At 42.0% G+C, this 15,239-nt stretch overlaps 1 protein-coding gene across 2 annotated transcripts in view; it reads right to left on the bottom strand.

The window, feature by feature from the left end:
• The window catches only part of LOC309553939 (ceramide synthase 4-like), a 205,248-nt gene that overhangs the window by 99,324 nt on the left and 90,685 nt on the right, over positions 1–15,239 (bottom strand). The window contains exon 2 of one of the 2 annotated variants that reach the window (XM_082255444.1): positions 4,674–4,883. In XM_082255444.1, coding sequence (XP_082111570.1) covers positions 4,674–4,846 — 173 coding nt within the window. In that variant the 5' untranslated portion in view covers positions 4,847–4,883. The remainder of the gene's footprint in view (positions 1–4,673; positions 4,884–15,239) is intronic. The other variant, XM_082255443.1, reaches the window with a different exon arrangement.

Raw genomic sequence — 15,239 nt, 5'->3', positions numbered from 1 at the left:
GGGACGCACTGGACCCCTGCTGTGAGCCCTTCTGTGTGGCAGTGTGAGCCCAGCCTTAGGGATAAGTCCAGAGAAAACCTAACTAACGCTAAACCTGCTCTGTGCCACATTCTAAACCTAATGTATCTAAACCTGTAAAGCAATAATCCTTGTACTTACCTTTTCTGCACACGATCCGGTCTGGTCTCCAATGACGGAAGGTGTGTGCAGGGGAGGACCGACAACAGCTGTGAAATCAATGAAAAGTGACGTCACCCATAGATTTACTATGGGGCTTCCCTTGTCGAGGGCCTCTCCTGCACCCCCTCACGCTGAAGCCTCCGCTGACAGCTCAGTGTGGGACTGGATCGGCTGCAGATTAGGTGAGTACAGTGATTTTTGCTCTACAGGGTTAGAAAGATTAGGTTTAGAATGTGGCACAGAGCAGGTTTAGCATTAGTTAGGTTTTGCCTGGACTTATCCTTTAAGTGTATGGTTCTACCATATTTTTGCTTTATGTTGCTGTGTAATGTAGCGTTTTGCTGTGCAATCATGTACACTAGTTTACCTTCCTATGTAGAGGCAATAGTTACATCTGCAGATTGTACTTATATACAATTGTGAAAAATATTCTGTGAATTTTATAGTTTGTATTTATATCCACTTAATTGAAGGAGGACACCTTCCTGATCTTTAAGAATGATATTAGAGATATTACAGAAATCATTGAATGAGTTATCCTGAAAGCTTGCATCTTTAATAACTCAAGTTAGCCAATAAAGGGTATGAAACTTCAAACTTTCTGTATTATTTGATGACTAACATGGAACAACTGTCTACTACTACTACTTAAAGCTGAACTCCAAGAAAAGGAAAAATGTTCCCTTGCAGTGGGGTTGTGCCCACACTGCAAGGGTTTACATGATTGTTTATGTCTAGGGGACTTGAAAAACAGTTTTTCTTCCCTGATTGTCCGCTTTATGAAGGCTCCTCTGGGCTGTTAGAATACAATGATTACTGCTGGCAGCCATAGCAGTGATCGCACAAGAAAATCCCAAAAGGCTGTTTGTACTGAAGTCGATCGACAGATCAGCACGAATAGCCTGCCCACAGACGGTTCTGATATCATCAAGACACCTATAGCTCTGCGCTGCACATGAAGCTGAGGAACAATCCATTGCTGTTGAATGAAGGAGCGCCACATGCCAGAGAGTTTTACTTTTTTTCATTTTGAGCCTTATAGGGAACTGGGACTGATGTAAATGGAAATAATACAATGCAAGTTGTAATAATATGCATACAAATGAATGCCTCTCGGCCATACTCAAATACAGAGTCAAGTTTTTTAAAAAGGTTTGGAGCCAGTGGATTGCGTACCTGGAAGGGGACCCCCAAGCTGGACTGTTGTAGGTCACGTAGGTGGGCCTACTTTGAGCATGCTGGTACCGTTCGGTAACTTGCAGTATACACTCTAATTAAATTTGACCTGCAGTAATTTTACCCACTCTACAATCTGATATTTTCTCACACTTTTTATTACTTTATTGCTTCTTCTTCTTTCCCCACTTTCTTACTTTCTTTAGGTTGGTCTTTCCAATGCAATTTCTTTGATATTCCCGTTATGGTTTAAGCATGCCTTAAAAACTAAACATGGCAAAATGTCTTAGGGTTGATGGGTTGAGGACAATAGGGGAATTACCCGTACAGTCTACTAATGCTTACCTCAGTCGAGGTCCACCCGACCCATGTATGTTTCGCGAATGGTGGTTCTAGTATAGATCTGTAAAGTCACTGGTTACCATCCAAATTTTATCTTGTGCTGAGCCCGAATGAAAGGGGAGTGGTGTTGCCTTCGAAACACATTTGATGTTTTTATATGACTTTTTCTTACCAACAATTAAAATGATCTTGGACTGACTTATCTGATTTTGGTCTGGTGCTTCTTTCTGTATTTCTATGGTTTGAGCTATTGTTGGGTGCTCATCAAGGGAAACCAAAGTATCATTTTTTGTTGCTCTGTAAATGGTGAAATCCAATACCTAGTAACAATGACCAAGCCAGTGAATACAAATGAGACCAATGTGCTAACCAATTAGAAAGTCCATTTAAAGTCCATAAAAATCTGTGATACAATGTACAAATAATATCCAAAAGATCCGGTATTGCACATACAGAAAGAACACATTGTCAGCTTACCAGAAATGGAAATCTCGAAATAGAATGTCTGACTGTGCTCAAGCACTTGCCACATACACTGGCAGGAATCTGGAGAACCCTCCTGAGGATTATGTTCTCAGCAAGGAGACCCACATATAATAAACAGTATAAGGGAAAAGAACAAAGGAACCACCATAGTGTAGTATATAAAATCACCACACTTTATTATAATAAGTGGTACTCACAAGACACTGCGGAAAGGCTAAGCAAAAAACACACAATCGCCACTCCACCGAGCATGCGTGATGACTTCATTCACTGGCCCCGAGACAATGGAAGAGGGTCAGCACTTGTGACTTACGATAATAAAGAGCAGTGTTTTTAAATGGTGGCTCCTTTGTTCTTTTCGCTTATGCTGTGAAAGCCTTTTTGAATTTTAGCTTATCAAAGAAAGACTTGCTGTAAGGGAGACACCTCACCAGAGCTTGTTTAAAGATCCTCTTCATGTGACTATACCTGCAAGTCTCAGGTCTCATTCGCAACAGCCACTGCATTGCAAAGCAGCGGTAGGAGTGCAGTGCAGTGGGGCTGCGATCAGCACAGTGATGTGCTGATCTACGATTTTTTTTTATCTGCATTTTTTTTTTTGTAAATTAACTTTATTGAGATGTCACACAGACATCTCATAAAGTTCAACTGCCAACACTGCAGAGAGAGGCAGTGCATTTCATTGCACTACGCTGCGCTGAAAAAAGTACACATGCAATACTGATTTTTAGCGCACCATGCCCACACACCACCACAACACAGTGGTGTGAAAGGGGTAGATAGGGAGACAAAGCACTTTGCCTTGTCCATGCAGAGGGACTAAGCAGTCTCACCGCATGTGGTGTGAACCTATCCTAAAACTTCCCAGTACCTCTTTGAATATGATTTCCTGGAGTCCACAATTTCCAGAGCAGTTTCCTCACGTGGTTTATAACCAAATGTGTTAGCAATAAAATTGGGAGACATTTTCTGTTAGAGCAGAGGGTGAGGGCAATTTCTACTCTAAGTTAGTATTAATTCCTCTCATAAGTCCTTGTTGAATATTCACACAGTAAAAGATAAACAGTGGAGGGTAAAGCAGTGTGAATAACAAATTCCTTGCACGCACAACTATGTAGGCTGGAATATTTAAGCTGGCTGTACACATTGCAACTAAACCCCTGTTTTTAACGCATACTGTTAGACAGGTTAATTTGGCTGGTTGGTAAGTAGTGACTGGAAATCCCTTCGTTTTTGATCTGCGTTTGCCCTTCCAGTGCTCCTTACTATCTAGACAAGTTATAGGTGGAGGAGGTGACCACTTTTTGCAATATCGTATAACATTTATATTGGTCAGGCAACGCACTGACACCTTTGCTGCCATTGTGCTATGTGCTGGGTGTTCAGTGTGACCCTGCGCCTTTAAGGAGGGGTGGGCTCCCTCCAGTCACCTGTCCTCCATCTATCTCATCAGAATACATGTGCTCCCATTGTGGACACTCTTTAAAGGTAGAGTTAGGGACTGCAGATATCAGGGTGCCTTGGCGCGGCCTGCAGCTTACGCATGTATTTGCAAATGTGTGCCACTAAACCCCTGTTTTTAACGCATACTGTTAGACAGGTTAATTTGGCTGGTTGCTGGCTGGTTGGTAAGTAGTGACTGGAAATCCCTTCATTTTTGTTATACGATATACTCTACTGTAACCAGTGTGAGAAAAAAGTACGCTCATTTGTTTACTATCAACTTAGGCACCCACAAATTCATGACTGTAAGAAATTTTCGTAAATGTGAGCAATCCTGTGTAAGTTCACCTTTTTACAAAAAATAAAAAAGTGAACTAACACCCTACCCTGACACCCCCAGTCCCTGTTGCACTTAGCTCCATGGGTGATTAACTGTCACTGCCCATGCAGTGGTCTAGGGATTTAAAACCCCACTCTTCTTCCCCTTCTTTTCTTAGGGCTTCTGGGATGGATAAGAGCAATTCTGATCATGTGACCACTTTGACCAATTGTGACCAAAACCGAATAACGGGTGCCACTCAACACTCCATGGGGTCCACTCCTAAGACAAGGCACTCAGAGTACAGGCAAGGACGGGGCTCAACCCAGCTCCAACAGTCAAATGGGGAGAAAAAAATTACTACCAGCTGCACATCACTACAAGACTGTGTACTTTTTTTCACCCTACTTGTCTCCCTACCTTTCTCCCTACTTTGAATAATTGGAATCACTCTGATCCACCCCGGAAGCCCTAAAAAAAGAAGGGGAAGATTAGCAGGGCTTTCAAATCCTCAGACCACTGCGCCGGCTGTGTGGACAGTGATAGCTAATTACTCAAGGAGGTAAGTGCAGCGGGGACCGGGGCAGTGGGGAGGTTGCAGGGTGTTAATTCTCTTTTTCATTTTTTGGGAAAAGGTCATTTACACTTTAAATATTACCATGATTTCTATTCATCCCACATCAGCACTTTGTATAAATACATGTATACTCTTCTGGGCAGGTCTTACCTTTCAAATATAAATCTCAACCCAGTAAGGATGAGTGCACATGGAATACCGAAAAAGAGATGAGAAGGTCTAGGATAATGGACATTTTCTGTTTCCTTCATGTCTTCCCAGGTAACTCCAGGGGGAAGCCAATATTCCTGTCTCCAGAGCCATTGGTTGAGAAGAGCTTCCATCCTGCAGCCAACAGAGAACCCAAACAGAAATGAAATCCTGCAAACAAATTTTAATTTCAGTTTTCATGTACCAAAGAAACCAAAGGAGTTGAGAATCTTAACAAACAACATAGATATTCACTTCCAATATTCATTCATGTGAAAAGCAAATTCCTGTTTACCTGTTTGCTTTTCACATGATTGGATAATTGTAGTGAATATTCACACAATTTATTAACCACTTGCCTACTGGCACTTTTACCCCCTTCCTGCCAAGGCCAATTTTCAGTTTCCAGTGTTGTCGCACTTTGAATGACAATTGCGCAGTCATGCAACACGGGACCCAAACAACGTTTTTATCATTTTTTGAGATAGCTAGACCTTTTATTTTGGCGGTATTTAATCACTATTTAGGATCACCTGAATACTTCTGATAGACCTGGAACCAGGCTAGGATTGGTGGAACATCATCTCAAGCATTTCAATCACTAGGCTTGTTTAATTGCCTATTAAGGTGAGAGTTCTGGGAGCACAGAGGTGTCACAAGGAGGTGAAAAGCACACCAATTTGTTTATATATATGCACACAAGAAGCACTTTGTTTGGACGCAAGTGATTACAGCTGTCACCTCACCGCTGGAGAATAAACTGTTATACACTTTAATATACCTATGCACTTTTGCAACCGATTGCACTTTGTCATGAACTTTATATGTTTTTTATTTTTTTTATGTTTTATAAATCTATTTTATTAAGTTTAATGTACTGAATAATACAACATAAAAAAAACAAAAAAAAAAAAAACACATTAAGGCATCTTATTTGTTGCCCATGCAGGGGTGTAAAATACTTGACATAGTTGAAACTTGTACATAAACATGAGCAACAAAATAAAACTAGTGCGACTTCCAAGTACAATTATATACAGAGAACCCTAATGTGAGAAGAACTAGGGTATAGAGTCTATAGAACGTATCTTCAAGTTAGTTGAAAAAAAAGAAACACATGAAAAAGAAGGCACTGTTAATACTTAAATGACACAGTTTTCTATAACCACACTCACATGCTAACCAGATGAGGCAGTGAAGGGGTCCGCCAACCACTTGGACCGCATTTTATCATACTTAGTGGGACATTCACAGGAAATGTAAGTATCGTTATACAGTGGGAGATTATTATTTATTGTTTGTTTCCAGAAGGAGATAGAAGAGGAAACCTCTTCTTCTAATGTAAGGCAATTGCCTTCCTGGCATAAAAATGCAGTAAGTTCACCATAATCCTGCCTGCCCTAGTCGGGATGAGGTTATCCACCAGGCAAACATCAATTGTCAGTGGTATCGGAGTCGACAAAAACATATTATCAATGGACAATACCTCCTTCCAGAACTCCACAATAGGGGGACAGGTCCAGAACATATGAGTGAAATCACCCGGAGCTTAAACACATCTTCAACATTCTCTGGGGAATGCGATGGATTCATTATATGAAGTCTGGAAGGAGTATAGTAGGCCCTGTGCACTATTTTAAACTGGATCACTCTATCTTGTAGGGAAACCAATGTCTGGAAGGGGAGGTCCCAGTCATCATCATCTTTAGGGAGTCCAGAGGGGGCAGAGAAGTCAAGGGCAGATAAGCATAAATGTGAGAAATAGGCTTTACTTCACAATCTGATTTGAGAACAGAGAACATGTTGCGGTTTCTGGCATCAAAGCAGGGGCCGTCTGTCACCCGCTGTCATCCTCACTCTGCTTTGATGCCGGAAGCCGTGACATGTGAAACGGCACCGCTTGCGCCATCCGAGAGGCTTTTCTTATGCTGAGATTGTATTCATCATGTGAGTGCTATATTTTAATAAATAAATTTTAACGGAGAGCACTTAGGTCTTGCCCCTTTTTATATGTTATATGGGTGAATGACCAGGGTCTGTACTCTGTGAGGAGGTCCCCTGCTATTTGGATGTGGCTGCCTGGATCCTGTTTGGAAAGTTCCTCTGCCTAGTTTCGGTCATCTGGATATTTCTATTAAGGCGCTTATCTATTGATTTACGGTGAGCGCGGTGTATATCTCACCGATGGAGGGATTTGGGTGTCCATCTCCTCATGCACTGTATGGACCTTTTCGGATTCTTTGGACTATTCTCATATTATTCCCATAATATTATTGCGCTGCACTTTATATTTTATGATAAGTTAGATCCTGCAAGGCAACATCAGTCTTTACACATTAAAGTGCTTGTAAAGTCTTGCTTTAAAAAAACAAAACAAAAAACAAACAAACAAACATGTTATACTTACCTGGATCCTTCTCTTCTCTGGTCCCTCTTCTGTGAACCTAGCCCTTCCAACCTGTTGAGTGCCCCCACAGCAAGCAGCTTGCTATGGGGGCACCTGAGCCTAATCACAGCTCCCTGTGCCCATTCAGACATGGAGCCCCGCCCTCTCTCTCCTGATTGGTTGACTAACAATGATTGACAGCAGCGGGAGCCAACTGCGCAGCGCTTCTGTCTCAACCAATAAGGAGGCAAGTCCCGGGCAGCTGAGAAACTTCTGCAACATCGCTGGATAAAGATTGGCTCAGGTAAGTAATAGGGGTGCTGAGGGGGGCTGCTGCACATAGAAGGTTTTTTTTTTAGCTTAATGCATAGAATGCATTTAGATAAAAAAAAAACTTCTGCCTTTACAATCCCTTTAGTACCAAAAACTGTTTCGAATAAGCATTTATTGACAGAATACAGACAATACATGCAGAAATAATTTCCAGGTGAGACCTACAAAGAGGATAACAATAAACTACTGTGTACCCATAATAGAAATATAATATTTTCTTACACTTTTTTCATTTGCCTGTTTGTTTTCCAAAGCTACAGCTCGTAAATATATGATTCCTATATATGGTCAGGTGTTAGGAGGAATAGTGCCCCATCACTGGTAACAGTGGAAGGAATAGGGTCCCTTGTTGGTATCAGAGGGGTGCCCAGTTTTTGCTATCAGTGGGAGGAACAGTGCCCCATCGTTGGTATCAGTGGGAGGAATGGTGCCCCATTGCTAGTATCAGTGGGAGGAATGGTGCCCCATTGCTGGTATCAGTGGGAGGAATGGTGCCCCATTGCTGGTATCAGTGGGAGGAATGGTGCCACATTGTTGATATCAGTGGGAGGAATAGTGCCCCATTGCTTTCATTAGGAGAAATAGTGCCCAATCATTGGTGTCAATGGGAGAAATTATGCCCCACTGTTGGTGTCAGCAAAAGGAATGGTGTTTCATTATTGGTGTCTGTGGAAGAATAGTGCTTCAAGGGCCGGATAAAAGTTAGCAAAAGGCCACATTTGCCCCACGGGCCACAGTTTGGAGAACACTGCTCTAAGTGCACTAGCATCATCAATCTCTTAAGCTGTTCCCAGTGTTTAATGCAAAGTAGCCACACAAATGTTTCACTTTTCTCTATGGTTGATGTCATCCCCTCACCGAGTTATCCTGCCTTCTCATGTTCTAAATTTGGAAGTAAAGGTTGCAACATGTAGTGTCCACACTTACAAAATGAGAACTGATACTGAGAATAATAACCTTCACAGAGAACAAAAGTGCTATTGTTCAGAAGGAATAATGATAAATATGACAAATAACAAGGCCTACGCATTAAAAAAAAATCATTAAGTGGGAATTTTCAACTGATTTTACAAACTTGGGGGTTAGGATTCCAAATATTGATATAAAAAAGTCCTAAGAATACAGGATATATTAATCATAATAGATATACGGTAAATCTGATTGGTAGCAAAAAGTAAATACTTTGTAGTTTCAGAGCAGACACAGGGAGACAGATAAAAAGTGCATTCACATGATTGCATTCATCACCAGCTCTGGTTCATGTAGCTAAGCAGCTAACTAAGATAAGGCATCCCAAGTAGAACAAAATGTCCATCTTTAAATAGGTAGATTTTTTTTGTGTATATTTGGCAGTGGGAATCCTAGCCTAACAGCAGCCAGAATTATGTGACACGACGAACAACTCAAATGGTGCAGCCCAATCAAAGGTCACTGTATGAGATACGAAGAATAGCAGTCTCTCAGATCTATTAATATTTCAGTATGCTGCAGCATTTTATCTTTTTTTGTCTCAGGATGACAGAGATCTATGAATGCTGGTGTGCAGAGGAGGCACATAAAATACTTTTTAAAGTGGACCTGTATTGTGGAAGCTGTGTCCAAAAATCAAGTGGGAGGCCACCAGTATTGCCAGTAAGCTCCCTGCAGCTTATCTTTTCACCATTACTGCAATACCGTGCCTTATTCCTCACTGTGTCCCAGTGTGGAGGGGGCCATCTTGGTAGATGAGCAGGGCTTTGTTTCCTCCTGTTAGAGCTACCCCCCTTATGACTAGTGATTTGATGACTGGTAGGGGAATATTCAAGAAGCAGTAGTACAAACCCTGGCAAAAAAAAATTGGAATCACCACTTTTGGAAAATGTTCATTCAATTATTTAATTGTGTAGAAAAATAACGAATCACAGACATGCCTCAAAACTATTTTCCTTTAATATTACAAACATCTGGATTTAGGAAACACTTAAAAAATAAAAAAAGAAAGAAAACTGTAGTTAATTGCAACTGTTTTTGCAGATTAAGCAGAGGAAAAATATATGGAATCACTCAATTCTGAGGGAAATTATATGGAATCACCATGTACTTTGCAGTTCTAAAACAAACATCTGCATCAGATTGCATCTGCTAATTAGTCTGCAGTTAAAAAAGGGTGAGCTTTTTCCCCAACCTGTTTGGATGAAACTTTTGTTTGGTACCGTTCCTATGAAATGTATGAAGACGACTGCCTGAAGAAAACATGCAAATTTCCACAATCATTGAGGATATTGGGTTGCATGTCAGGTAAAGGTATGGGAGAGATGACAGTCATTAAATCTTTAATAAATGCACGTTTATTTTGAGATTTTAGACACTTTTCTTATTCCGTCAATTGAAAGGATGTTTCGTGCTGATGACATCATTTTTCAGGATGATAATGCATTTGGCCATAGGGCAAAAGCGGTGAAAACTTTCGTTCAAGAAAGGAAATGGTATGGCCTGCAAATAGTCTAGAGCTCAGTCCAATTGAAAATCTATGGTGGAGATGAAAGAAAATGGTCCATGACAAGGCTGCAACCTGCAAAGCTGATTTGGCAACTGCAATAAGAGAAAGCTGGAGCTGGATTCATGAAGAATACTGTTTATCGATAGTTAAATCCATGCCTCAGAGAATTTAAGCTGAATATAAAAGCCAATTTGGTGCAACAAAGTACTAGTGGTGTACTGTACTGTTTTTTTTTTCCATGATTTCGTAATATTTTCTTCTGCTTGATATTCAAAAACAGTTGCAATTGACTACAGTTTTCTTTCTTTTTTTTTTTTTTAGTATTTCTTAAAGCCAGAATTTTGAAATGTTAAATGAGAATAGTTTTGAGGCATGTCTGTGATTATTATTTTTCTACACAATTAAACAATTGAATGAACATTTTCCAAGAGTGATGATTCCATACTTTTTGACAGGGGTTGTAGATGTGCAGATATTCCCCTGATTTATACATTAGTCAGAGCAGGAGCTGTAGTCAGTGACTATTTGTGGTAATAGCATTGCAATATATTTTGAGTTTTATTTAGGTGAGTCTGTGTCATTGTCAGAGAGCTACAGTCGTCCTAATTGGCACTTTAATACTAATTTATTTTCATCATGGTAGTCTTTATTAGAGAGTAGTGTTGAGCGAACACGGACTGTATTATTCGTGTTCGTACCGAATAATTGGATTTTTGTTACCCGAACACGGACACTTTACTGTATGTTCGGGTAAAAATCCGTGTTCGGTCGTTTTATTTCCGGGTTTTGCATGCTTTGGCGCTCTTTTCATGGCGGGCTTTCAACAGCCAATCAACAATCGTTTAACTGGTGTGCCTTAAGCCATCACAGCCATGCCTGCAAATGTCTCAGTAGCTGTGATTGGCCGTCTGAAGCATGTGACCAAGTCTTTATAAGTTCGAGGCAGTCGCAGCGGCGTCATTATGCTGCTTAGATCAGGGACAGAGCACACATCAACGTGCTGGCTGCTGATTAGGGAAAGATAGGCAGGAAAAAACCATTTGTGTCCGGATAGAATTGAGGGACAGGTCGGAGTGTTTAGGCAGGGCGAGTTGTAGGCATTTTAGGGATAGAGTCTGCTGAATTATAGGGTCAGTGTGTTCTACAAACTACAATCGAAATTGCTGTGTGGGGTGGGGTCTGCACTTAGTTCTCCTGATCTACGATCTCTTCTCAATCCTGTTAGGGACAGAGTCTGCTGAATTTTAGGGAAAGTGTGTTCTACAAACTACAATCAATATTGCTGTGTGGTGTGGGATAGGAGATAGGCAGGTGTCAGTGATCCACATCCATTTTTCTGTGTGTGGGCTGCAGTGAACACAATCTTTTTGGGGTGCAGTGAACACAATCCTTTTGGAGTGCAGTGAACAAAATCTTTGTGGGGTGCAGTGAACAAAACCTTTGTGGGGGTACAGTGAACACAATCTTTGTGGGGTGCAGTGAAGACAATCCTTGTGGGGTGCAGTGAAGACAATCCTTGTGGGGTGCAGTGAACAAAATCTTTGGGGGGTACAGTGAACGCAATCTCTGTGGGGTGCAGAGAAGACAATCCTTGTGGGGTGCAGTGAACAAAATCTTTGGGGGGGTACAGTGAACACAATCTTTGTGGGGTGCAGTGAACAAAACCTTTGTGGGGTGCAGTGAACACAATCTTTGTGGGGTGCAGTGAAGAAAATCCTTGTGGGGTGCAGTGAAGACAATCCTTGTGGGGTGCAGTGAACAAAATCTTTGGGGGGTACAGTGAACACAATCTTTGTGGGGTGCAGTGAACAAAACCTTTGTGGGGTACAGTGAACACAATCTTTGTGGGGTGCAATGAAGACAATCCTTTTGGAGTGCAGTGAACACAATCTTTGTGGGGTACAGTGAACACAATCTTTGTGGGGTGCAGTGAACAAAACCTTTGTGGGGTACAGTGAACACAATCTTTGTGGGGTGCAGTGAACACAATCTTTGTGGGGTGCAGTGAACAAAACCTTTGTGGGGTGCAGTTAACACAACCTTTGTGGGGTACAGTGAACACAATCTTTGTGGGGTGCAGTGAACAAAACCTTTGTGGGGTACAGTGAACACAATCTTTGTGGGGTACAGTGAACACAATCTTTGTGGGGTGCAGTGAACAAAACCTTTGTGGGGTACAGTGAACACAATCTTTGTGGGGTGCAGTGAACAAAACCTTTGTGGGGTAGTGAACACAATCTTTGTGGGGTGCAGTGAAGACAATCCTTTTGGAGTGCAGTGAACAAAATCTTTGTGGGGTACAGTGAACACAATATTTGTGGGGTGCAGTGAACAAAATCTTTGTGGGGTACAGTGAACACAATCTTTGTGGGGTGCAGTGAAGACAATCCTTGTGGGGTGCAGTGAAGACAATCCTTGTGGGGTGCAGTGAACAAAATCTTTGGGGGGGTACAGTGAACACAATCTTTGTGGGGTGCAGTGAACAAAACCTTTGTGGGGTACAGTGAACACAATCTTTGTGGGGTGCAGTGAACAAAACCTTTGTGGGGTACAGTGAACACAATCTTTGTGGGGTGCAGTGAAGACAATCCTTTTGGAGTGCAGTGAACACAATCTTTGTGGGGTACAGTGAAGACAATCTTTGTGGGGTGCAGTGAACAAAACCTTTGTGGGGTACAGTGAACACAATCTTTGTGGGGTGCAGTGAACACAATCTTTGTGGGGTGCAGTGAACAAAACCTTTGTGGGGTGCAGTGAACACAACCTTTGTGGGGTACAGTGAACACAATCTTTGTGGGGTGCAGTGAACAAAACCTTTGTGGGGTGCAGTGAACACAATCTTTGTGGGGTACAGTGAACACAATCTTTGTGGGGTGCAGTGAACAAAACCTTTGTGGGGTACAGTGAACACAATCTTTGTGGGGTGCAGTGAACACAATCTTTGTGGGGTGCAGTGAACAAAACCTTTGTGGGGTGTAGTGAACACAACCTTTGTGGGGTACAGTGAACACAATCTTTGTGGGGTGCAGTGAACAAAACCTTTGTGGGGTACAGTGAACACAATCTTTGTGGGGTACAGTGAACACAATCTTTGTGGGGTGCAGTGAACAAAACCTTTGTGGGGTACAGTGAACACAATCTTTGTGGGGTGCAGTGAACAAAACCTTTGTGGGGTGCAGTGAACAAAACCTTTGTGGGGTGCAGTGAACACAACCTTTGTGGGGTACAGTGAACACAATCTTTGTGGGGTGCAGTGAACAAAACCTTTGTGGGGTACAGTGAACACAATCTTTGTGGGGTGCAGTGAACACAATCTTTGTGGGGTGCAGTGAACAAAACCTTTGTGGGGTGCAGTGAACACAACCTTTGTGGGGTACAGTGAACACAATCTTTGTGGGGTGCAGTGAACAAAACCTTTGTGGGGTGCAGTGAACACAATCTTTGTGGGGTACAGTGAACACAATCTTTGTGGGGTGCAGTGAACAAAACCTTTGTGGGGTACAGTGAACACAATCTTTGTGGGGTGCAGTGAACACAATCTTTGTGGGGTGCAGTGAACAAAACCTTTGTGGGGTGTAGTGAACACAACCTTTGTGGGGTACAGTGAACACAATCTTTGTGGGGTGCAGTGAACAAAACCTTTGTGGGGTACAGTGAACACAATCTTTGTGGGGTACAGTGAACACAATCTTTGTGGGGTGCAGTGAACAAAACCTTTGTGGGGTACAGTGAACACAATCTTTGTGGGGTGCAGTGAACAAAACCTTTGTGGGGTACAGTGAACACAATCTTTGTGGGGTGCAGTGAAGACAATCCTTTTGGAGTGCAGTGAACAAAATCTTTGTGGGGTACAGTGAACACAATCTTTGTGGGGTGCAGTGAACAAAATCTTTGTGGGGTACAGTGAACACAATCTTTGTGGGGTGCAGTGAAGACAATCCTTGTGGGGTGCAGTGAAGACAATCCTTGTGGGGTGCAGTGAACAAAATCTTTGGGGGGTACAGTGAACACAATCTTTGTGGGGTGCAGTGAACAAAACCTTTGTGGGGTACAGTGAACACAATCTTTGTGGGGTGCAGTGAACAAAACCTTTGTGGGGTACAGTGAACACAATCTTTGTGGGGTGCAGAGAAGACAATCCTTTTGGGGTGCAGTGAACACAATCTTTGTGGGGTACAGTGAACACAATCTTTGTGGGGTGCAGTGAACAAAACCTTTGTGGGGTACAGTGAACACAATCTTTGTGGGGTGCAGTGAACAAAACCTTTGTGGGGTACAGTGAACACAATCTTTGTGGGGTACAGTGAACACAATCTTTGTGGGGTACAGTGAACACAATCTCATACTTCTGAAGCTTTGAGGGTGCTGCCTGTTCTATACTCCTCCTCCTCCTCCTCATCCATCCTTTTAGGTGTACAAACAATAGTAATTGGGGCCTAGTGTGCTTCTGTACGTGTGAAAAACATACACTTTTTTTGATCATATTTCCTATTCCGTTATTCAATAAAAACCTTTGGGGCTCAATTAAATTGCGGAATAGTCTGTGTCGGTACGTGTGAGATCCACCTTTCCAAGTTTTTGGGGTTCATCTCATACTTCTGAAGCTTGAGGGTGCTGCCTGTTCTATACTCCTCCTCCTCCTCTTACTCATCCATCCTTTTAGGTGTACAAACAATAGTAATTGGGGCCTAGTGTGCTTCTGTACGTGTGAAAAACATACACTTTTTTTTGATCATATTTCCTATTCCGCTATTCAATAAAAACCTTTGGGGCTCAATTAAATTGCGGAATAGTCTGTGTCGGTACGTGTGAGATCCACCTTTCCAAGTTTTTGGGGTTCATCTCATACTTCTGAAGCTTTGAGGGTGCTGCCTGTTCTATACTCCTCCTCCTCCTCCTCATCCATCCTTTTAGGTGTACAAACAATAGTAATTGGGGCCTAGTGTGCTTCTGTACGTGTGAAAAACATACACTTTTTTTTGATCATATTTCCTATTCCGCTATTCAATAAAAACCTTTGGGGCTCAATTAAATTGCGGAATAGTCTGTGTCAGTACGTGTGAGATCCACCTTTCCAAGTTTTTGGGGTTCATCTCATACTTCTGAAGCTTTGAGGGTGCTGCCTGTTCTATACTCCTCCTCCTCCTCTTCCTCATCCATCCTTTTAGGTGTACAAACAATAGTAATTGGGGCCTAGTGTGCTTCTGTACGTGTGAAAAACATACACTTTTTTTTTATCATATTTCCTATTCCGCTATTCAATAAAAACCTTTGGGGCTCAATTAAATTGCGGAATAGTCTGTGTCGGTACGTGTGAGATCCACCTTTC

The sequence above is a fragment of the Pelophylax lessonae genome (genome assembly GCF_965119305.1).
Source record: "Pelophylax lessonae genome assembly, chromosome: 1".
NCBI lineage: Eukaryota > Metazoa > Chordata > Amphibia > Anura > Ranidae > Pelophylax > Pelophylax lessonae.
Note: the sequence above shows the minus strand (reverse complement) of the source record. Positions and strands in the feature narration are given on the sequence as shown.